A 24,016-nucleotide genomic window follows, 5' to 3' on the forward strand; every position below is an offset into this window, starting at 1 on the left:
AAATGGGCCCTGCACATTTGTCCCCAGCTGAGCACTGGGAAGCAGAGGCACCTGCAGTCTCCTTCTGGAAAGCATGAGCCTTTAAGTAACTTGAGCAAAGTCCTGGCACCAGCGGCAGCTTCACATTTGTTTCACTTCCACCTTCAGTTTTGAGTCATGAAATAGCCGAGTTCTGTTTTACCACGAGGGCACATCAGTAACAGTCAGCACCCAAAGTCTCTTCTCCAGTTTTGCTTTCAGAGCCCCCCAAACACTCATCTTTCCCGGTAGCCTGACTCTTTTAAGGCTTTCTCCTAATTGAGAGCATTTATGTGGCGTCGCAGTTGCCCAACTAAATGTTATCGTGTCCTACCCACGATGCCTCTTCACACAATACTGGCACTGCATTTCTTTCCTCCATTTGAGCTGTGACCAGAGGAATTTCAGTTGCAGCTTCTCTCATTTCTTTCACAAACATTTTCCGCTTTCCTGCAGCAGATTTCCCAGACATTAGAGAATTCCCTGGTCCCTTTGGGGTTTCATTCCCTCCAAGCCAGTTTTCCACACGTCGACAATATTGATGTTAAATCTTCTGGTAACTGATACTCTGAAATCCCCCCCAAGCACTTTGATTGTCTAATTCTGCATGTGCTTCAGTTTGAGTCTTCTTTTTCCCTCTTGCACTGTGTCCTGGGCACATCCCATGACGGGAACCAGCCCTGCCATGGAACTCCTGTAAAATGGGCCTCTAGGGAGAGGGATTTGTGGGAAATTCCAACAGACACGGGGCTTGTGGCAGGATCTCCGGCTCAGGGATGGATTTGCCTCCCATGACTGAACTGCTCAATTCAGTCACTGCAGGGTTGGTTTTGGGGTTGCAGCTGAGCAGCCTCTATGGTTGGTTATATACCAGGGGCATTAAACAACCGTCCTGTCCGGCCTTCCTCCTTCTGGTGCACAAGATGCTCTTGCGCCATTACATGCTTTCACAGACCACTTGTAAGTAGAACCCCCATTTGTCTCAGCTGCTTTTCTACACTGATGTGATGTTTCCTTTCTTTCAAATGCCCTCAGGCTGAAGAATGTTGTGCCTGCTTTTACTGGTTTATTGCTGCCCTTATCAGCCAAGTTGCTGAGAGAGTCAGTTTGTGGAAATTCCTTTGCATCCCACAGCCATATTCCCACCCTCCTGCATCATCCCAATAAACCCTGCAGGGCCAGGTTTGTAAACTGATTGTTTCCTAACTGGAGGAGAGGAAATAATAAAGCCAGGACAGGGTTGCTTCATGCAAGCTAAGCTTCATGCCAGTCCAGGATCCAGTTGAACAGTCAAGGCCAGTCTATCGAGACTTCTTGTCTAAGGAAAGAAAAACTACTGAATGCCCTGGAGGACTCTGTTATGAATGTGGGTGAAATGAAAGCTTGCCAAGAACCCATGTTAATGGTATATTGCATAACTAATGCAGATTATTATGCTCAAGGGAGAGAGAATTCCCAAAACAGCATCAGTAGTCAGGAAAAAAAACCAAACTCATGATTATAATGGAAGAAAAAAAAGTAAAAAGGAAAAAATGGAGAAAACTTTGGCAAAATGCTGAGGAAAAAGAAATAAGGAAAATAGGGTCATAGAAATACCGGTGCTAGCTCAAACTAAAGTCCAGCAAGCACTGGATTCATCCTCTAACAGAGCCAGTAGGAGATGCTTAGATAAAAGCACCAGGACAAGGCAAGCCCTCTGTGATACTTTCCCAGTCCACTTTCCCAGCTTCCAGCAATTAGTATCTCGAGGACTTCCTGAGCTGACAGGGCTGTCCTTGGATTTAATATCCCCCCATGGATTTGTTTCACACGGTCTTGATCCAGTTCTTTGAGCCCGTGCAGACTTGTAGCATCACTGTGTCCCTTAACAGGGAGCTGCAGGGGAGGGAGCACCATCACCCTCACAGCATCAGTGGCCACTATTGGGACCATGGAGGAGGCTGAAAAAGGGACCATACCTGGGGCTGCAGCAGCCAAAGGTGTAAAACTCAATAGCTTGGGCAAAAAAGGTGGCTCAAAACTGGCTTAAATTTGTAGGTTCAACACCGGAGCTCATAGTGGGTTGTGTCCTTCTATATGCTGTCAGGGTGCAGGAGATGAGCACAAATCAGTGTCTGAAAGCATCTAACATGTTCTGACACAGTCATGTCCCACTTGGGAAGCTCAGTTGATTTCATTGGGGTTTTGGAGTCAGTGGGTAAATTTTGGTTTCATTGAAGCCAGTGGGATTTTCTCCAGTGATTTCAGCCTGACTCTATCAGTGATGACAACTGCTTTGGAGCTGAAAGCAAGAGGTTGGATGACATGGGGTTTTGGGCATGAATGCAGACAGGACTAAAATGTTTCGTAAATTCCTCTTGGTTTGGTGGAAAGCAAATGTCAGGAAAAGGAAGTAAATGTCTCCAAGATGCATTAGACCTCTTGTTTTAGAAGTTTGCTCAATATAAATGCCTCCCCTCCTGGTTTTTTAATGCTTGACGTGGCTTTTCAGATAGCTATTCCAGTGGCTCGATCAGAAAAGGTAAAACCCACACTCTCCCAGTGCATTTTGATCCAAACAGTGGAGAAAAGACCCATTTCCCTTGCAGTGACACCTCTTCCTTGGGCACAGCAGCTGCCTCCTGCCTGGCTGAGACCCAGCTTGGTGCATGCCCCTCTGTGTGCTGGGGAAAGGGCAAGACCCTGGCAGCCCTTTGAGCCCTGCACTTGCTGCCAGCAGGGGCTGTGCTCTCAAGGTGGAGAGAGTCCTTCAGCTGGAAATACTCATTTAGACAGTTATTTCTCTCTATGTGCATTTGTATATATACAGATAGGCGCATATATATATATGTATATATGGGGGGCACTATAAGTCTCTGTAAAATACAATTCAAACTATTATCTTACTCTTCTTCTTTTCCTAATTACACAGTTGTTTGGAAACAGGATTTTTCCTCTCCCATTATCCATTATGAGCTGCAGGCTCACTGATGGCAGTCAGATTTCTGTCCCTTCCCCTTTGCATTTCAAATCCTAATGGTCTTCATCAGCAGGGTAGGGAACAGGAAGCGAGGCCCTAAAATTGTTATGACAGAGCGAAATCTTGGGGTTAAACAAGTTCATCCCCAAGAAGACACCCAGACAAAAACTTGTCTTTTTGTGTAGCTTGAAAATGCTTAAGAGAGGTTTCGTTCACCTGGGCTGGGGAATGGAATGGTTGGTGTACACGTCTGCTGGACCACTGGCAGAGCCCATGGTGCCACAGCTGGAGTGAAATGAAACTTAGACCCTTTTCAGCAGTCCACAAAGTCCATCACTGTCCCTTAAAGTAATATAAAACCCACTTTCCCTTCTGAACTCTCATCATTTTAGTCTAGAAGTTCAAGCTGAAGCATTGTAAGTTTTAAGTGATCCCATGGAATAGACTCGAAGTGAGAAATCCACATGTTTTTACCCCGTGTTTATACAACCCATCAATCTTCCACTATTCCCAGCACAGCCTGTGGCCAATCTGGTTTGTACACAAACCAGTTTTCAAATGTATTGTGGCACCTGCTTTTATTTAGGCATTGATGACCATTGCCAGCCATGCTCAGATGGACAAGGTGGCTTTTGAGCTCCTCAGTGGGCAGCACTGTATGATGCTCTGGCCATGCTAGGTCCAGTACTGATGCAGTCTCTCCAGCAGTTCCTCAAAGGCTTTGCTGTGCATGTCCCCACTTTCTCACCTTATGGCTTGGCCAGTGGCCATCCATCACCTCCACCTGATGGAAGGCACAGAGACGAGCTCCATGTGAACTCACTGTGCTCCCTGGATCAGCACAGATCCCCAGCACCAGTGCTGCCATCCCAGCACATGCTCAGCACGTGTTTTCCCAAGTCCCTGCTCTGTTTGGACAATGCACCTTTCCAAGAGGGAAAGTGTCTGAGGAGCATGGGAGTGATGTGCTCTTCCCTCTGGGCTTCCTCCACTGTTTCTAATCTACAGCTCTCAGCCAAACCGGGCTTTATTATTACCCACAGACTACTTTGTTTCCTGATTTGAGTTTCAGATCCTTCTCCCGTGCTGAAAAAGCTGCTTTTGGCAGTTTTCAGAGCTGGAGCCGAGGTGGTTTTGCTCTCCCATATTCACAGAGGAGCTGCCCCTTCTCACTCCTTGTCTGCACAACCCTGAGCGTGGTGGCTCCCTCTGCTCTGAACGCAGCACAGGCACTCAACCCACAGAGGCAAGACAGCCCGAAATAGCCTCATTAGAGAGGAATGTACTGATGTTGGTCCAGATGTTTTAGCCCTCTGCAGCTTGCAGTCACGGATGGCACTAGCGTGTGGAGCATCACAGGGTGACGCAGGGGGGTGGCAGCAGCAGGGAAATGGGTGGGTGTTTTTCAGAGGGGAGAACAAACTGCATCTTTTGGAGGAGCCAGGCTGGGCACAAGGCAGAGCATGCTAGAACATGGCTTGGCATTGCGATGGGACATGCAGGCATGTACTGAAACAGGGGCTTGAGCACAGTGTGAGGCTGGGGACCTTGTTTCAGCCACTGGCCCATCTCCTCCCGCCCCCAGAGTGCTCTGAACTCCCACTTGCTGCCTAATACGTGTGATGGGACCACTTACGCAAGCGCTGAGCAGCCAAGCCAGAGCCTGTGCTGGAGGGAACAGGCTCTGCTTGCCAGGAGGAGGGAGCCAAGCACGCTCCTCTCCCTTTTTTTCTCCCAAGATTCAGTTTCGGTGGCTGGATGCCGAATCCCCTCGTCTCTGCAGCAAAGCAGGACTAGTTTGGAGCTGGTGTGTCGAGAGGTGACGGAGAGGTTGGTGCTGGTGCTCAGGACTCCCAGGAGCGTGCAGGTCCTTGGGAGTTTTGGGGGAAGTTTATTTCAACGGATCAGATTGAGGAATGAGTGAAGGCTGCTGTACCGAGTGCAGCCTCCCCAGGCACCTCCATCCGCCAGCATTCTGGAGGATCTCACCCTCCATTTAGCAAAAAGTCACCCAGTTCCTTCCTGCAGCCCAAGGGCCAGAATCACACTGCCCACAGCAGGAGCAAATCGCACAGGTGTCACTTCCCCGGCCACAGCCTCACTGCGCGCATCAGAGATGATGTCCCCTCGACTTCATTCCCCAAACCCTGCCCCACGGATCCCTGAGCAGGGTCTCTCACAGACCTCCCGCAGCCTCGCACCTCGGGGACGGGGGCCACCCCAGGACACGCAGGGACCCCCCTACGGCCACGCACAGCTGCTCCGGGAAGCGGAGCGGGGCAGAGCCGCCGCCTCCCCGCTCCTTCCACGGGCTGGGTGAGCAGCGGGGGCTCCCCACGCCGGGGACTCCTCGCTGGGTGTCGTGGTGCGGAAGAAGAGGGGGGGACAGCCACGGCGGGGGTGCCCTCTGTGAGTGCGTGCAGGCGATGGCGACGGGGCGGTCGCTGCCTCCCAGCAGGGTCCCGAGCTCGACGGGCCGGGCGCTGCCGCTGTTATAGGAGGAGCCCCGGGCGCGGCGCTGGGCCCGCCCCGTCCCTCAGACGCAAGCGGGGCGGTGGCCCCGGTTAAAGGGGAACCTTGACAGCGCCGCCGCCCGCTCCGCTCCGCGCCCGCTGCCCAGCGCCGCTCGGCTCCGCCGCGACGTGAGTACGGGCCGCGCCGCGCCGCGCCGCTTAACAGGGCTGGGGGTACCCGGAGACATCCTCCGGGGTGCACAGGGGAGAGGGACGGCGGGAGCCTCCCCTCTCTGGGGTCCGGTGGGGAGATGGTTGAGGGCAGCCCCGCTTTCCTCCTGTCCGACGGTCCCGAGGGGAGACGGGCTGCGAAACCCCCCTTCCCTCGGGGAGAGGGTCTAAGATGCGCTTTGCTGGGAGTGCTGAGGGGACATGGGCCGAGGAGAAGGGGGGGCCTAGGTAGCCCCGTCGGGTGAAACGGGGCGAGGTGGATGTGCCCCCCTCATTACCCCGCTCCTCGGGATTCGCCAGGGCCGATGAGCAGGGGAAAGCCTCCCCTGAGGAGGGGCTCGGGAGAATCACCGCCGGTGGTCTCCTGGGTCCGTCGGCAAAGGAACTGGGCTGAGATGCGCCGAGGCAGACCCCTCCCATTAGGGGTGCCGAGGAGCACACCCCCTGGGGGAGAGGGATAGGAGCCCCTTAGGGGGGACATCCCCCTCCTGGGGGTCCCCAAGGGAGACGGGCCGGGGAAGCCCCGTCTCGGTGATAGGGCTTGGGGGGCCCCCTCGGGGGTATCCGGCAGTGGGACTGGGCAAAGGGAGCTGGGCGCTGCCCAGGCATCCCCCGGAGCCAGGCCGGCTCCTGCTATCGGCGGAGCGCCTCCTGCCGCCCCCCGGGGCCGGGCTGAGTACAGACACACACACTCAGCATCATCCCTGTGCCCCTCCAGTTCTGTCCCCCGATACCGCCAAGATGCTGCTTTTACTGCTGGGGATCATCGTGCTCCACGTCACCGTGCTGGTGCTCCTCTTCGTCTCCACCATCGTTAGTGTAAGTACGGACTTTCCTTTGGCATCAGGGTACCGGCAAGGCACGGAGTGGCTGTTGGGGGCATGGCATGGCCAGGAGGTGTTATTTGCATTTGTGGGTTGTTTTACAGCTGGCTTTTAGCAGGAAACCTTTACTAGCCCATTGCTGGTCTAACAGTGAGATTTTGGAGCATTTGTGCTGTCGGATGTGTGCCACAGCGGGTGCTCAGGGCACCTATGTTAGTACAGAGGAGAATGCTCTTGAAGCCCATCTCCTCATCACTCCCACTCAGGAGCAGCTTTGGAGCACCCAAAATGTGTTTCATGGGGGTGATGCTTTGCTCCCCTTACATACAGGCATTCCACCTGCTAATGGGCTTCAGTCACAGCACCAGTGCAGCCAGTCTGAGCAAAACCCTTTGAAAGAGGGTGGTTTTGGCTCAGGCTTCTCAGCACCAGCGGGTTTGCCCCCAGCTCTGCTCCTCTGGGGCTGTGAATTAGGCACAGCCTCTGTTTCCTAACCCAGATGGGCTCCTGCTGGTGATTTTTAAGGCTTAAGCTTTGCATGAGTGGAAGATTGAGGGCTAGATGCTGCACAGGGAGCTCCCGGCACTGTTCTGGGTCTAGAGCCCAGTTACCACGTCATCTGCTTAGGAAGGGGGTTGACTTGGTTTTAAGGCATCAGTTTTGTGGAGCTGGTGAGTTCCAGACTCGCTTCATGGGGTCCGTTTTTCCCTGTATTTTCTTTTCCCTTTGGGGTGGTGCTAACAGCAGTAGGAGCTGTTACAAGAATCTTCCAAGTTGTTGGAAATCACGTGGAAACATTCAAATAACCCGGCCAGGCTCCGGGTGAGGATGGCAGAGAGGAGGGGAGGGAAGTGCGTGTTCCCCTGGGATTTGATCCATGTTTAAAGAGAATAAAGAGCTTCTGTTTTAGCACCGTTGAGGCGAAAGCAGCTAAAAGCAAATATCAGGATGTACTTTCCAAACCCCTTCCTAAAGAAGAGCATGTGCCTGGCCGGGCACACACGTGCCAGTGTTGAAGCCTTTGGGGGGGGCCAGGCTGCTTCCTGCCTAGGTGATGCTCACAGGGCTGTGTCTCTCTTGCAGCAATGGCTGGTGAACGGCGGGCACACAGCGGACCTCTGGCAGAACTGCACCTCTGGTACCATCTTCCACTGCCTGACCTCATCCACGAACGGTGAGTGCTCCCTGCCATCAGGGATGTTGCTGCCTGTTGCGTTACTGTCCTCCCCAGAGTTACGGAATCAAGGGGGATTTGCCTGTGCAGGTTTGCTGTGAGTGCCTCTCACTTTTCCCTGCACCCTCCTGAAGCTGTTCCATCCCACCTTGTCCCTTGCCTTCTCTGCGCTGTTCCCAGATGGAGGGGCAGAGCTCCACCATGGTCCTGGTGTCCTGGTAGGGGGACACATAGTGGCTCCCCCCAGCCTTATCAGTCTCTGAAGTTGCAATGGGGCTTGGCGTGGGTACCAGACCTGGTGTCCATCACTCTGTCCTGCTGCCCTAAAGCTGTGGGGCAGCCCCTGGCAGGGTGGATGTGACTTGAGCCCTTTTGAGTAGTCTCCCATTATTAGCCCATATTGACTGCAGTTGCAGGTACAAGGTGACCATCACCCTGCTGGGAGCAGAGAGATCATTTTCGGCATGCTTCCTTCATGCTCTGGTAGCGAGGGTGTTTTAAAGATGCACATGGTGCCTCAAGGACAGCCTGTCCCTGCCTGCCATGCTTTTGGCTGCTGTGACCTCCTGAGTTCTTGGGCACAATCCTCACCCTGTGGGTTGCTGTCACATACTATGCGTTGGATATGCTGAGTGCTCAAGCCCTTCATCCCACTGGTGAAAGAGCCCTATGGCACCTGCACATCTGGAGTGGATGAACTCCAGCTCTGGACCAAGCTGGGTGAAGGCTGATGTGTCATCACCCATCAGGCTGTTTGCTGAGGTCAGCAGGGGAGGGCTGCTTCCTAAGACACTGTGACACAGAGTGTCCAGGGCACCCAGTGGCACCAGTAACAAGAAATCTGTGCTCAGGGAGTCAGGCAAGCCCGTGCCTCAGTTTCCCCAGAGGACAGGCCTATTGCCAGTGGTGCTGTGTCCATTTGTTTTCAGTTAGCCTGGGTTTGGCTTCCCTGTGGATCAGATTCTCCCAGTGCAACCCCAGTGAAACCCACTGTGAATCACACGCCTGTCACTGGGAGCGCAGTCACACTGTGCCGGAAACACGGTCCTGGCATGGGCGCAAACCGATGCCACGTGGTCTTGGCAAGGAGGGAATGGTCACACTGAGAGCACTAAATGCTGACAAAGGGTCTAGAAGCAATGGGAGACTGTTGGAGGCTTCTGGAGTCTTATGTGCCCCTCATCCCCAGCCTGTTGGGAGCGGAACACCCCACTCAGGGAGGTGGATGCTGGTGCTCACTCTCCCTCTTCCCTGGGCTATGAGCAGCGCCGTGTGTCCCTGCTTGGACCCAAGCTTTGGTTTTCGGTGGGAGCAAAGCTTTCACCGCGGGTCTCTGCTGACGCCTGGTGGTGTCCAGGCTGGCCAGGAGCTGGCTGGATCCCATCCCAGCCGAGGAGCCTTCTGGAGCCGTGTCCTTCATCAGCAGTTGCTGGCTATCTGCAGCGTAGGCAGGCTGCTTCACAGCCGTTCGTGCGTGCGCCAAGTCTGCTGAGCTTGCGCTTTGGAATGAAAGGCAGTGATTGCACCCCAGAGGGCTCTAAAGCCCCTCCAGATCTTTGGCTTTTCAAACCTGCACCGCTGTTTCTGGGTGTTTACAGGATGCTGTGTGTCCAGGAGTTGTCAGTGTCAACATGTGGTTGGGGTGGTTTCCTCCACGTCTGACTGTCCTGCTGGGTGTTGTGAGTCTGTATTCCTATGTTTCCAGAAGGTCCTCAAAGAGGGGCTTCCCTCTGGATCCTTATTTATCATGAAGGGGACTATAGTCAAGATGACCCTGCCTAATGCAGTCAAGCAGCTTAGTTTGGTTGATAAGGTGCTGCAGTGACATGTTGTGCTCAAGTCTTAAAGAGCTCTCTGACAGCTCTGATTTCTGTGAAGGCTCTGTTCTAGCATCAGAAGGGGTTTTGCTTGGGCAAAAGCTTGTGCTCCATCCATCCCACAGCAGGGATGTGAAAGCAGTGCTGCTGAGGACCAGCCTCCACATGGTGGGACTCTGGGTGTGGGATCCAGAGCTCACTGGTGCTATAGGAACACAAAATCAAAAGGTATTTCCTAGGCTTATGCAAGGCCTTTACAATCTATTTGTAAACGTAGAGTAGAAATGCCACCCAGCATCACTTCCTGTGGATCCCATCACCATCCCTCCCCACTTCCCATCTCCAACCCTCTTGCTCCCATCACCTCTGGGCTGCCAAGTCCACTGCAGTCAGGCTGTATCTGAGCAAGTATATGGGGCAAGGATGCTGCGACAGAGCCACCTCCAAGGCTCACGCTTGTCCCCTGCCTCATCCTTACTATGCTGTTTGCTGGGAATATGCTTACTTTCAAAAAACATGAAACATCCTATAGCAAATCCCACAAACCATTCTCTTTTAAACCTCATCCAAAACACAGGCTGTGTTTTGCTACACTGGGTTGTAGAAAACAATAGGAGTTTGTTCCTCTGTGCCAGAGCCAAGGACAGTACTTAATGGTTAAACACAGAGTGCCAAGATCTGCTGCGGGCTAAGAGCAAGAAATCCTCCTTGGGATGTTTTGGCTGAACTTGGTCTTTGCATAGAGGCAGTTTGTCTTCTGGTCATTGCAGTGGCAGCTGTAGTGCTGTTATTTCTTCCTCTCTTTTTGAAGAGAAGTGGTGCTTGGAATACGTGGAATTTGGTAGGGCTGGGTCTTGTGTGTGAGGGTTTTGAGGGGTTTGTGGTGCTGATGCTCCCCTTGGTCTCAGCAGCATGAGGATGGATGGGTTTGTGGTGCTGTGATATGTTCCCCTTGGTCTCAGATGATGGATGAGCTTCCTCTCACTCTGCTGCCACAGAGACCCTTTTGTTGAGGTGACCGTCATGAGGATGCCCAATGAGAAGCTGAACTGGCTAAACCCATATCCCAGTGATAAAACACAAGATTTGCTTGTATTGAACACGGGCAGGTTTGGGATTGTGCTCCTGACCTCGCAGATTATCCCATGGGAATGGAATAAGCAGCAAAACAGCCCAAGGGTTGCCTGCAGGAATGCCATTCCCGGGACATTAGCTGACCTTGGGTACAGGGCGGAGCCGGTCTCAGCTCCCACCTCCCAAATTCCTCTTGGCAGGGCTTGATCCCGCTCTGGGCTGAGCACTCCGGCGGGGTGTGAGCAAAGGGAAGGAGGAGGAAACACCAGGTCGGGGGCCGCTGCCCACTTCTTCGCCTTTCACAACTGCCTGCTTGTTGCTTTGATTTCTGCCTTTGCCTGTTAGATAATGCCTTTTTTTCCCCCAAGAGGCCGAGAACTATGGAAAAAATGTTGCAATCGTTGCTCCGGTTGCGCTGTCAGACATTCCTGGAAAAGACTTATCTGAAGAATCCAGCTCTGAATCCCGGGATTGCGCGTCGGGCAGGGCCGTGTGCCAGCCCCCAGCTGTGGGAGCCCGCTGCGACACGGGGCACGCGGCCGGACCTGAGCCGCTCGAGTGCTTTGGAGCAGATTCCACCCCGAATTTCCAGACAGTGATTTTTTTATTTTTCCTCTAAAAATGGCCTTTTCTGTCCACAAATGAATTTTTTCATGCAGGCAAGAATTTTTCCCTGCTGCTTTGTACTGCTCTTCCGGTGATTTTGGTGGGGAAGCAATGGGAACCTCTGTGGGGATCCCTTCATCCTTCTGTAATGTCAGGAGATGTTTTTCCTGCTGTCTTCTTACAGTTTCTCCTGTCACTGCCCTTTGGCTTTCTCCTGACCAGCTTGTTTACAGGCAGACTGATGGTTTGGGGCTTTTTAAAGGGAAAAGAAAGCCCTAAACCTTGGGAAATGCTCAGGCTGCCAATCCACATGGTTACTAAGCGCTGTGGCTGTATGATGAACCTGTTAATTTGCTGGGGTGATGGCCACAAGCAAAGCCCAGGTGAGTTGCCCAAAGCAGAGATGTGTCCTGCACTGCCTGGGGAGACAGGGATGGATCTCCCATTGATGGGGTAGGCACGAGAGGATTGCCCTGCTCTCTGCCCACTGTTTCTCCCTCTTCCAGAGCATCTTTGCTCCGGCAGGTGGGACCCCAAGCAGTGCTACTGGTGCTTGAAATCCATTTCTTGGTTTCTGGAGGAGGCAGGAGAGCTCTTCCTCCTTGGCATGAGGCAGCAGCATCTGTGCCCTGACCCATCATCTGTTCCCTGCAGGAATTGCACTGCTTCCTCTCCGCTTTAAAATGCATAACTGAAACACCTGAACCCATTGCTTCTGCTCTGTCAGTGCCCCCAGAGTGGCTTTGCTGCCCTTATTCTTTCAGACTCTTTCTTCCAGCAATGCTGGACCCGAATGACATAGAAAAGGTTTGGAGAGATAGAGGTGGCATTTAACTTGCTGTGTTTCAGATCAGTTTCTCCCATTACTGTATTGCCTATGACATGAAAGGGATTTCCTCTGTTTAAACCCAGGTTTTTATTGTTGCTTTTTCCTCTTACAAAGAGCATCTGATAAGGAGAGGTAGGGAACTACTGCTGTGTTTCTCTCAGCTGCTCCAGAGCAATATAGCTCCCGCTGTTCTGCATACAGGGGGTCAGGCAGCCTCCCCTGCTGGGTGGGGAGCTTTGGTCCATAGAAGAGGAGTAAAAAGGGAGGAAGAAGGCAACATGTGGGCAAGCAATGACTGCAAAGCCAGAAGGATGGATGGGGGAATCCACTACAGAGTGCAGCACTGGAAAACCCTTAAACCAACACTGATTTTGGCCTTGCTGAGATTCTTGGATGTCCCAGTGGCCACAGGCTGGGTGTACCCCTGCAACGTGCCAGGGCACCACCGCTCCCCATCCCTGCTCCTGGTGCCTGGACTTGAAGTCACTGGGAGGTGGTACCTAAGCCCTTTGGAGGACCTGCGCCTGAAATGATGTATCTACCATCTCAGCTCGCTCTGATGCACAAGCCAAAGGGAGCCACCGCGCTGAGGGTGTTGGAGAGGAGCTGCCTTGGGCATGGTGGAGCTGATGGAAAGTGTTTTTCATGGTGCCAGCAGCTTTCTGCTGCCTTGGCAGCATCAGTGGTTGCCTCTGTGGGATGTGAGCTCCAATGGTCTGATGGAGCATCCGAATGTGCAGCTTTGGAGAGCTACGGACCTTCTGCCCTCAGGGACTTCTTAAAGGGAGCTTCAAGGAGAAGGCAAGAGGGAGGACAGCTGAGAGGAAAAGAGGACACAAGAGGGCTGTGAGGGCTTCATCTCCTGAAGGAGTTACAGAAGAGGACCAGGAAGTCTTGTGCAGGAGCTGCAACACTGCATTCATTCACAGCCTCCCTGCAGCCTCAGTGTTTCCCACGTGCTCATCCCCTGGCCATTACAAACACCTTGGGAGCTCTTTGAAATCCCCCTTTTCCCGTGGGATTTCCAGGAATACCTCAATCCAACAGCACTCTGTGGTCTTCTCCAGGGAGTGGACATAGAAAAAGAAAGCAGCAACCACTGGGTGTAAAACCTGCTTTTCCTGGCTCAAGTATCCAGCAGCTTGGAATGCAGCTGGGGAAGGTTTGACTTCATGCTGGTGGGAGGTCTGGGACCAAAGCAGAAGGAAGTTGCGATGTCATGGAGCTGGATTTTCCGAAGGAGAGCTTAGCAGCTCTGCTGGATGTGGCTGATGAACTGTGATGCTGTTCTCCCCAACAGGAGAGATGTTCACTTCAAGCAATGGGAATGTGGGTGGCGGTGGTGGGGTCTGTGCTGCCAGGAATAACACTGCAGGTAGCTGAGCTGGTTTGCCTTTGAATTGCTGCAGCGAGTTGCCAAGGGGCAGTGGTCTGAAGCTGAGCCCCAGGCAAATGATGTGATTGAGCTAATATTGCTGCACCTTCAGTTCACCCTTTTCCAGCCCTCTCAAGGGGTGTTTGAATATCAAGGTTTAAAACTTGCAAGCTCCAGCACTTACGATGTGACCTGTCCACTTCATAGGTGAGGATGCTATAGTCAGGTTCTTGATCACACCTTGAAGCCCAAGAGTCTCCTTTGGAACGGCCCTGCTCAGAACCCATGGCTCTCCCTGGCAGACCTGTTCTGGTACCTTTGTACCAGCAGATGTTGTGCTGTTCCTGACCCTGCTAATATTTAGCAGGCAGTATCGAAGGAGCAGGTTTTACCATGCAGATGTGGTCATGAATTTCCCCTCCCTCTTGTTCTATGTATATTACATACTGCAGTTACCTGCTTAGTGGATGTTTTCTTCCAAAGAAGTGGTTGCTTTTGAAGCGTACACTCATGTGGTTTGCAAAGGGAAAGCTACACGTGCAGAATGTTACTGTCAGCTGCAGGTCGCAGCACAGAGGTGTTTTTGATGCACAGCACTAATTTATGGTGTCTTACACTGAGTCTATAGTCCAGTTGCTCAATGAAGTTTCTTTTCAGTTAATACTTCATTCATTCTCCTTGGCTTGGGCCAAAAGAAGATAGGGTCTCAATGACAGAGCAGTGAATTAAACAGTGGGGAGCCAATGTCTGCTCAGCTGTATCCCTTGTCCTGGTATAAAACATCCCTGCAAGCAGGGCTGGGGCTTTGCTGGAAGGGCTTGGGTTAGCTACTGTCATTTGGGGGTGTTCAGCTGCAGTTTCTGCTCCAAGTTTCAGTTTCTGCTCCAGGTTTCTTTCTTTTGTGTTAGACTTCAGGGCCATGAAATGTGGGGCTGGGCATCCCAGGGCTGAAGGCTTTTCTCTGCTGTTACAAGTGGTGGCGTGAGCCCATTGGGGCTTGCAGAGTTTAGGGAAAATGTCAAGTTTGTTTTGTAAAAGCATCTTTCTTTGTTTCTAACAGCCTGGAAGGGCTCTAAGAACACTCCCTACGGGTCCTCTCCGGAAGCAGCATGCAGGGTGTTATCTGTCCTTTCCACTCCGCTTCCTTTTCTTCTTCCTCCTGAAGAGCAAAGATATAAATACAGAGCAGAAGAGATGCAGGAGGAAAATGGGACAACTGACACAGTGCCCAGGGGAAACCACAAATAACAGCCCAGGAGTAAACAGTGCTGACAGCCCCATGGTACAGCTCACAGGGCCCACACCTCCCTGTGGGAAGGGAAGAAGCCTTTAGGCAGGACACAGTACTAATAGCAAAGGAGTTAAAAGCACGTGAGGTTGAGGATGCACCAAGCCTATCTGCAGTTATAGTTCTCAAATGAATTAAAGGCAATTAGCTAATACAGCTGAAGTCTGTATTAGAATCATAGAATAGTTAGGGTTGGAAAGCTATTGGAAAGCTAATAGGGTTGGAAAGGGTGTTAGCTGTGGGCAGCTGGGCTTGGGTTTAACGGGAGTATGGCAGCTTGTGCTTATGGGTCTCTGAGTCACGAGGTGGGGATCCTGCCCCTTGTGTTTGCATAGGAGGCCAATAGAAGTAAGCAAAGGGCTGGATGTGAGCAGGGACTCTCTGGTCTATGGGATCGTCTCTGGATTGCCCTGCTCGCGTGGCTGCTTGCCGAAAGCCCTCCGGTCACGGTGAGCTCTTCCCTCCCTCTCAGTGCCTGCCTTTATATTCCTCTGACACTGCTCTTTATTACAATGGGATTTTGCAGAGCCTGGATAAATCATTTGCATTCAGAACCAAAGAAGAGGCACGGGGAGGCGGATGCAATTAAAAGGGCAGCTCAGCTCAGCTTTCCGTCTAGACAGGCTTCTCCTAAAATAACCGGCAATTGGAGCATCCACCTCCGAGCAGAAAGGGCTCCCCTCCAGGCTGCATCCTGTGGCCTTTGGAATCACAAAGGACTTGGCTTCCTGGGTCCTGGACCAAGCTACAGGGCTTGGGGCTGGGCAGGCTTTGGCTCAGCCGGTGCATGGAGCTGGACATGGCTTTAGGGCTTGGGATGGGGTGAGATGAAAGCTCAGCTTCCCAGACTTGGGATGGGAGCCCTTTCTGTGCTGAAGTGTGGAAGGAGATTGTAGTTCAGCAGCTGGACATTGTGTGATTGTATTGCTCCAATCCCATCTGAGCAATGATTTATGACCTGGTTTTTAGCAGCACTTGAGCTGTTTCATCCTCCCTGCTTGAGTGTGGCCAGTGCTTAAGTCAGGTGTGGTTGAGGCAGAGGGTTTTCCTGCTTGGCTAGCAGAGAGAGATGGGGCATTTTGTGTGCCCATCAGTGTGAAAACCACGCTGGGATCTCCTGGAAGTGGCAGCAGTGATAGCCACTCCTTGCTAAGGAGTGGCAGCAACTGGTGCACATGGATGGAAACTCAGCAGCACCGAAATGAGTGAAGTGCAGCAGGTCTTTAGCAGGACCTGTTAATGCTGCAGGGTAGTTTGGCATGGGAGGTGGGAAAAGGAGGGGAAGGAAAAAGCTGTCTCAATGAGCAGAGGCTGCTCTGGGTCGTTTCAGTCTACTTTGGTGAGCGAATTCAGCTCCGTTGCATGAATGTCCAGAGGCAAGATGCAAAGACGAGAGGTAGACTTGATGGTCCGCAGCCAAACACACCAGACGTGACTGAATTGCACAGGAAGTTCCCTGCAGGCATGGATTTGCTGGAAAGGCTCAGCTGGAGGCTGTACCTCACTGTCTGTTTCCACTTCTGCTCTCACCTCCATGAGTGCAGCTTGTGAGGATGCGGTGGGAAGTGTGACTGGTTCTCTGGGAGCAGGCGCTGCTCTGGGCAGTCCCAGATGGCTTAGTTCTCTTCATCAAGTACTGAAAGTTGTTAAGCTGAAGGATACCTTTAGCTGGAAGATTTGTCGGGTTTCAGCTCTATGCTATAGAGAGCCAGTGGTTCTTGCGGTGTGCAGCTGGGAAATGAAGCTGGTGGGAGTAAGAATGTGGCAGGAACGTGGGACAGGGACTTTAATGCTGCCTGATTCTCCCCGTCTGAGGATCCAGCCCAAAGCACGATTTCCCTGCCTTTCACCGAGTGCTTTGTGCCTCAGTTTACCTGTACCACATCCCACCTGGTTTCTTGCTGAATTAATCCCTGTTGCATCCTTAAAGACCTCTCCAGGAAGGCTGCAAATACCCGTTTTCATCCCAGACTTTCAAAGGCAAGGGAAAGGCAGAGGCATTTGTGAGCATGGCCCATCCCAGCGCTGCGAGGCGCTGCCTCCTCGTGTCCCGCTGCAGCAGCTCATGGGATGGAGCAGCATTTTGCTTGCTTATTTATCTTATTTTTACGAGGGGTGTTCCACACCCACAGAGCCTGGAAATAGCTGGGCAGTGACTCACGCTGGGGCTGGCTGAGCTGCTCTTTGGCAGCTGGGGAAGGCTCTCAGAGGTTTGACTCCGCAAGGGCAGAGCGTGTTTTCACTCCCTGTGTATTTATTTAGCTCGCAGCTTGGCCCGCTCCGTGTCTCATGGCTTGTTGCACATGGCTTGTGTGTTTCTAGGGCAGCTGAACTGACGTGAAGCTGAGGGAGAGGCTTTGTCTTGGTTGCTGCAGGCTTCAGGTCAGGGTTGGGATCTCTGCTCCTGTTTGGTTATGAGAATAGAGCATAGCCCTGCAATTCGTTTTATCCCAGCACTCTGCCCCGTGCACACATCCTTCTAAATCCCAGGCAGCATCATGCCCGTGCTGAGGACCTCACTAACTGATGCAGCACTGGATCATCTCCCAGCTGATAAGAAACTTCATGGGACCCCGGGGTGGGATGGTGGCATGGGGAATGATGCCAAGGGCATGGGCTGCGGAGGGGGCTTGCCACCTGTGGTGCCCGCACTGAGGTTTCTCTCTCTCCCCAGAATGGCTGCAGTCTGTCCAAGCGATGATGATCCTCTCCATCATCTTCAGCGTCTTGTCCCTGTTCCTGTTCTTTTGCCAGCTCTTCACCCTCACCAAAGGCGGGCGGTTTTACGTTACTGGAATCTTCCAAATCCTTGCTGGTAAGTGGGGGCTGATCCATGGGGCTGTCACCGGTGGGGAAAGGGCTTTCAAGCAGAGAGGGCGATGGTGGGAATGAGCATGTTCTTGGGTACTAAAGCAGGAGCATCATGGAGATGGCTCCTCTGTGGCTTAATGAAGGGAATAGGGGATGGATAACATGGGTCTGTGGAGGTCTTGCATGCCCTGGGATGGGATCTGTCTCTCAGGGTGTTATGCATCCAAGCCCTTCTTCCCTGGTATCATGGGAAATGCAAGAGGATTGCTGACCCAGCTGGGGAAGTTCTGGAGGGGCAGGGTGCTGGGACCCACCAGAGGCAGGGCTGTGGGGCAATCAGGGCTTGCTGGACTGAGGGCTCTGCCTCCTCTTCCCATGGGAAGGGAATGGGAAGCCTTGGGATGGGGTGCTGAGGGGCCAGGGTGTCTGCTCTGGTGCTGGGATCCACCTTTGCTGGGCTGGGTGAGGTTTCCCAACTGCGGTTGTGGTGGGGAGCAGTGAGCATCCTCTCCTGGTGAAAGAGGACCCGATGATTATTTATAACTTGCCGTACAGGGGGCTGGTGCTTTCCACATCAGCAGAGAGCCACTGGAGCGTGCGGGGTGAGAGGCTGGCTTTGAACTGTCAGCCTCTATTTTTAACTCTTCAAGGACTCAGCGCTGGAAATGAGCCGTAGTTATGTCCTGCGTTGCAGTCCTCCAAATATAGATGCTGTAACGCCACTGGCTCCGTTAATGTTTCCACATATGAAACCAGTGGGGAGAATTTTCAAGCACTGAGACTAGGAAAACTATTGTGCAATGTGATTCTGGCTAAAGGATGACGGGCTGTCTAGATCAGTGACTAGAGCTTCAGGTGTTAGAGTAAAAGCTGCTCTAGGCCATCAGTGGAAATCTTACCCATTGAATTTAGACAGCTCCTGAGCATCCTCCAGGTGACCTGGCCTTCACAAACCTCAGAAGTTCAGAGCTAACCTTTATTGGCACAAGTGGCATGAAATCTGTTAGGAGTGTGTCTGCTTGGCCATAATGCAGGTGATGAGTTCAGATCAGTTCATCTCTGGAAAGACAGATGTGTAGAAACCCATTATAGCCATGGAGACAAGGATGGGAAATGGGCATTAATAATGCAATTATGTGCTTGAGAGCTTGTCTAGTAGATGTGGGAGCAGAAGGCTTTGCTCTCTTGAATTGGTGAAACCTCATTCTTGGAGGAAGAGAAAATGGGATTTAGAGAATCATACAATGGTTTGCATTGGAAGGGACCTTAAAGCTTAGCCAGTCCTACCCCCTGCCATAGGTAGGGACACCTTCCACTAGCCCACACTGCCAGGGATGGGGCAGCCACAGCTTCTCTGGGCACCCTGTGCCAGCGCCTCAGCACCCTCACAGGGAAGAGCTTCTGCCTAAGATCTAACCTAAATCTCCCATCTGTCACTTTAAATCATTCCCCCTTGTCCCATCACTATGTGCCTTTGTAAAGTCCCTCTCCAGAGTGTGACCTGGTCTCCATGAGACTTCCTCATGGCCTGGGGCACCTGTAGGCAGAGTTCTTGGTCCTGATGGACCATGCAGCCGTGGGCACCGGTGACCATCCTCACTGTTCTCCTCAGCCGTGGCTGGAGGAGGGGGGTCAGGGAACCTGTGGTCTTTGTGACCCTAAACTTGTGGGTTGTTGGTGGGACACAGGACATGGTGCCAGCGCTGCTGGGTGATCCCACCTGGAGGTAGAGACCGTTCCAGTCAAAGGAACTGAACCTGATGTGGTCTCCTTCTAGCTTGCTATAGAAGACCATGGCTATCTAAAGCCAACAGAGGAAATTCCTGCAGCCTTCAGGCTTTGGAGGTGTTAATCCATGCCTTGCAAAGCCCTGGCCCGGCGATGCCCTGGTACAGGTCTGCCAGGGACAGGGTCTTGCCCACTTGAGTGCTTTGTTCTCGGCTCCAGCAGAGCTGCAGAGGACCTCCCTCCTCTGGGGGTGAGTGGGCTCATCCTGGAGCTTTCCATCACCCCGTGATGGTACAGGCAAAGCTGAGGGTCTCCAGTTTTGGAGCCTGACCAACAGCAGTGCTGGACCTGAACCAGTGGGTGCCAGGGGCAGGACCACTGGGTGCTGTTGGGTGGCAGAGCCAGGCAGTGGTGGTCTGAGAGCCAGGGAGGAGAGTAGGAGCTGTGCTGTGACTTCAGCCGTGGCTGAGGGGATCTGGGTCGTGGAAGAAAGGGCAAGAAGGGATACATGAGGTCAGTCAGGTCTGTTGTGCAGTGGCAGGATGCATCCCCAGCACCTTCTCCACAGTGCTTGGTAACAGGCCCTGAAGTCTAGCTCAGTTTGCTCTGATAGGACTTCAGCTATCACAGAGGCATCAGAAAACTCCTGATAACTCCCCTCCATCCTTCTTGGATCCATCACATCCATGGGTAACTTCTTACAGCTGTGTAAGCCCACCATGGGAGGGATGTTGGTTTGGCCTTCTCCAGGTTTGAACCATTTTGTCCATCGCTCTCTCTACCCTCAGCATCACTTTAATCCCTTTTCTCTCATCTCTCCCACCCTAAAGCTGCTGTCCCTATGGGGTAACCATTGCCTCCATGCTGCCAAATTCCTCATGGGGACAATTGCCGCTGTATTTTCGACTGTCTGTAGGTGAGCAGTGTGGCCGCACGCCTGTCCCCTGTCCCACCACCATGGGCAGACAATCGCTGTGCTCTCTGTGCATGGGCTGGGGCAGTGGGAGTTGGCTCTCCTGCTCAGAGAATGGAAACTGCACCAGCGGCGCGTTAATGAAGCCTATTCCCACTCCTGCACTTTCCCAGAACAAAGGAGCAGTGTCAAGTGGAATTACAGCTCAAATATCACGGTGGTTACATGTAGGTGGTCCCAAGGTCTGTGCAGGGGATTTGGAACTCGTCTCTGACAACAGCCCCACGACTGTATAATAGAACTGCTGGGATTGACTGAAAGAGCTTGTTTTCGGGCAGAAATAGAGGTGGCTTTGTGTTAGCTCTGGGCAGTCCCCAGTGCTGATGGGTTGATTTTGCAACAAAGCTTTAATGCTGCCTACCGGAGCTGGGCCTGGCCGGAGAGCCCTCGGGGACCTGTGCTGGTCGCTGATTCATGAGGGTGGATGCCAGGATCCAGGGATGAGCCACTGGCTTGTGGGGCTTGTAGAGAGCAGGGTTTGCAGTTGAGCTCCTCATGCAGCCCTGGAGGAGGACAGGGGATTGCAGGGCGCACAAATCCTGCTTGGCCAGGGCATCCTCAGCCCCAGCTCTGTTTGACTGGGGAGGTGGTAAAGAAACTTTTGTGCTTTAGGAAAACCAACAGGGTTTGTGTCTGAGCTCTCACAGCACCTCTGGTAGGGTGGTTCAGGATACAGTCTGCATTTTAAACAAGCCACCCAGGGGAGTGGGGCTGGTCCAGAGCAGCAGCACAGAGCTGGGGGCTGCCTGGTGCTTGCTTGAGGAATGGGTTATCCCCAGCGATGCTCCAGCTTTGCTTGCTCCAGGGGCTCTGGTTTGCTTGCTGAGCTTATCAGAGCAGAGCAAGAGCAGAGCAGAGCAGCCAGAGCAGAGCCCACAGCGTCACCTCCCAAAATCATACCATAGTTTTCCAGGAGACAGGATACAGAAGGGCAATAATAAGAACGGTTCCCATGCTGGCACTGGGTACTATCCTCTCCAGCTCTGGTTTTCCAGCAGGGAACTGCTCCTTGAATGGTGTCATTTCTATATCATAGGATCATCTAGGTCGGAAAAGACCTTTAAGTTCATCAAGTCCAACCATTCCCCAGCACTAAGCCGTGTCACTAAGAGTCTTGTCTACACGGTTTGTGACCACTTCCAGGGACGGTGATTCCATCATTCCCTGGGCAGCCTGTTCCAATGCCCGATCACCTTCTTAGTGATGAAGCTGTTCCTCTTATCCAGCCTAAACCTCCTCTGTGCTTCCCTGGCAGGGCTCTGCGTGATGAGCGGCGCTGCCATCTTCACAGTGAGGCACACGGACTGGCACCAAGCCTCGGAAAACACCTCCTACGGCTTTGCCTATATCCTGGCGTGGCTGGCCTTCCCCTTGGCTCTGGCCAGCGGCATCATCTACGTCATCCTACGGAAGCGGGAGTGATGCTGCGGGAGGTGGCCTGGCGTGACGAGGGGCACTCATGATGTCCACGGAGGAGACGGAGGCGGGGGAAAAGAGACGAGAAAACGGAAAAGCAAATTAACCAACCAAGAAAAGGAATAAACCCTCCCACCACAACCAAACCCAACCGGCCCCCCAAGGAAACACTCAAAGGGTTACTTGTTAATTGAAGATGTATATAGTATCTATGGTTTAAAAAACCTATTTATAACACTTTTTACATATATGTACATAGTATTGTTTGCTTTTGTTGACCCTACGCTGTGTTTTAAAGCCTAAAGCAAGTGCCTAAGGAACTATTACTCCTAACAGTGTAACAAGAGCGCAGTGGTTTTTTTTTCTCTCTCATGCAAAATCCTCTTTGACCTGAGCTCTCCTTTCCCCACCCCAGCCCCTATTGAACCATCAGAAAACCCCAGCTCTGAGTGGTTTATAGGCCGGCATAAATCGGAGCTACGCCTGTTTACGCCAGCCAAGGGGTCGGTCCCCACTCCTGCCACATGCTGTGATCCTGGTAACCGAAGTGCACATCCAGATCTGACGGGAGATGCTTCCGAAAGGTTTGAAGGATTTCAGAGCAAAGGCTTTGATTTGCCCCAAGTGCCTAAATGACTTATGTGCCTAAATCCCGTTGCCTTTCCTCCACACCCGCTGGGAATTTGGGCTTTTAAATCACTTAGGTTGAATTGCATACCAGCACGGGCTGTCCTCCTTCGCCCGGGCCAGCTTTAGGGGTGCCCCCTGTGCCAGTGGGGCTGGGGTGTGTGCCGAGCCATGCACTGGGGCAGTGATGCTCCCGACCATGAAATGTGCTTTATCCTTGCCGTGGAGCTAAGCTACCGATGAGAAAGAAGCAAACCCAGTAGTATATCTATGAAATCAAATACCAGATATATGACATGGTGCTATCTATTTACCATTCCTTATACTGCTAGCCATTTAACCTTATTCACTGGAAATTCAGTTAACAATCTTGAGGTAAACGAGAAAGCTAGAAATGAGAAATAATTCTGTGTAATATAAATGAGCTATAACTGCTTTTGTACTTAGACTGGCTTTTACTATTATTTTTAATAAAGCATTTATAACCAAGGTTCCTTCTTTCCCTGCCCCGTGGTCAAGAGGAGCAGAAACAGCTCTGGTTGGAGCCCTGTGCTGGTCTTTGCTGCCGGAGCGAGATGTCTGTCCTCTGTCTGTGTGTCAGCGATGTGTCTGGCCATGAATTGAACAGGCACCTGCACAGACCCCAGGCTGCCTCCTGAGGACTCCAGACACCGTGTTGCTGTTGTGTTTTGTTTAATTTTGTTTTTTTGTTTTTTTTTGGGGGTGGTTTGTTGTTTCGTTTTTGTTTTCTTTGCTTTGCTTTTCTGATTTTATACCGACTGTGTGGACTAAGAAGCAATGAAATAAAAGAATAACTCAGTTGCTTCTGCTTTTTGGCGTTTTTGAGGGTCAGAGCCACCAGTCTGCCTGCATCCAACCCAGGGAAGGTGTCCATGACGCTACATAGCTTATTTACTGGCTAATTCATGCTGCTGAGAGAGGCTCTGAGCTTGTTGTGGTGTCTGTGTGGCCCATATACCTGTGCTCTGTGTTAGGACTGCCCCAGGGTTAGGGCCAGGAACAGAGGTCAGGGCCTCAAGCCATAGTGCTGGTGCATGCTTATCTTTCTGCCTATCCTAAGATGCTCCTGCGATGTGACCAGCAGATCCCAAAGCGGACAGCCAGGCAGCAGCAGGCAGGACCACTCTTTCCCTTCCCAGTCTCTGGAGCAGGGATGCTTCAGGTCAGCATCGCTTCTCCGGGGGGGGGACACACACCTTGCTGGCTCTGCCACCGCAGCACAGACAGCAGAAGCTCTCCAGTCCTGTGTGCCAAAGCACCCAGAGCCTGGGGGTGCCGTTGCGGCCAGGGGGGATTAGCACATTGTGCACAGCATGTGCAGCCTGGCTGGCTGGCACGGAAGCCTTGATGCTTCCGTTTGCTCATTCATTTGGCTATTAACTATCCGAGCTGATGGAGCAACTGGTGTTGGCAGAAACACAATGGCTCTTGCAAGGCCGCCTGTTATTAACATCAGGGCAGATCCCAAAGCCCTCAGAGCAGCCACATCCCAAAGGAAGGGAGCAGGAGCTGTCTCGCACCTCCTGGGCCACTCAGGTTCATCTTGGATGTGTTTTTGAAACCATGCAGTGCAAGATGACTTTGGAAGTGGAAACAACACCAAGCTTTGAATCCCTTTTGGAGATGGTCCGAAGGGGAGCTGCCCCCATCTGCACCAGAGCTGATATCCCTGGGTCCCCTGCACCAAATCATAGCATGGAGAAGAGAAGGCTGTATGGAGACCTCAGAGCAGCCTTCCCATACCTGAAGGGGGCCTATAAGGATGCTGGGGAGGGACTCTTCATCAGGTACT

At 52.4% G+C, this 24,016-nt stretch overlaps 1 protein-coding gene across 1 annotated transcript; it reads left to right on the forward strand.

The window, feature by feature from the left end:
- The first annotated feature begins 5,477 nt into the window (after positions 1-5,477).
- On the forward strand, positions 5,478-23,026 carry PMP22 (peripheral myelin protein 22). The gene is made up of 5 exons (XM_061455559.1): positions 5,478-5,619; positions 6,380-6,480; positions 7,569-7,659; positions 17,323-17,463; positions 21,416-23,026. Exons 2-5 carry the CDS (start codon positions 6,403-6,405, stop codon positions 21,580-21,582), a joined length of 477 nt encoding a protein of 158 aa, XP_061311543.1. The 5' UTR covers positions 5,478-5,619; positions 6,380-6,402; the 3' UTR covers positions 21,583-23,026.
- The last annotated feature ends 990 nt before the right edge of the window (positions 23,027-24,016 follow it).

Source organism: Pezoporus flaviventris, unplaced genomic scaffold, assembly GCF_033815535.1.
Source record: "Pezoporus flaviventris isolate CSIRO_AGI_PZ_B2104156 unplaced genomic scaffold, CSIRO_AGI_Pfla_v1 ptg000020l, whole genome shotgun sequence".
Lineage (NCBI taxonomy): Eukaryota > Metazoa > Chordata > Aves > Psittaciformes > Psittacidae > Pezoporus > Pezoporus flaviventris.

Coding starts and splice junctions, on each gene's coding strand:
- PMP22 (XM_061455559.1), top strand. CDS start 6,403: ATGCTGCTTTTACTGCTGGGGATCATCGTGCTCCACGTCACCGTGCTG. Junction 6,481..7,568: donor TCGTCTCCACCATCGTTAGT/GTAAGTACGGAC, acceptor TCTCTCTTGCAG/CAATGGCTGGTGAACGGCGG. Junction 17,464..21,415: donor AATCTTCCAAATCCTTGCTG/GTAAGTGGGGGC, acceptor CTTCCCTGGCAG/GGCTCTGCGTGATGAGCGGC.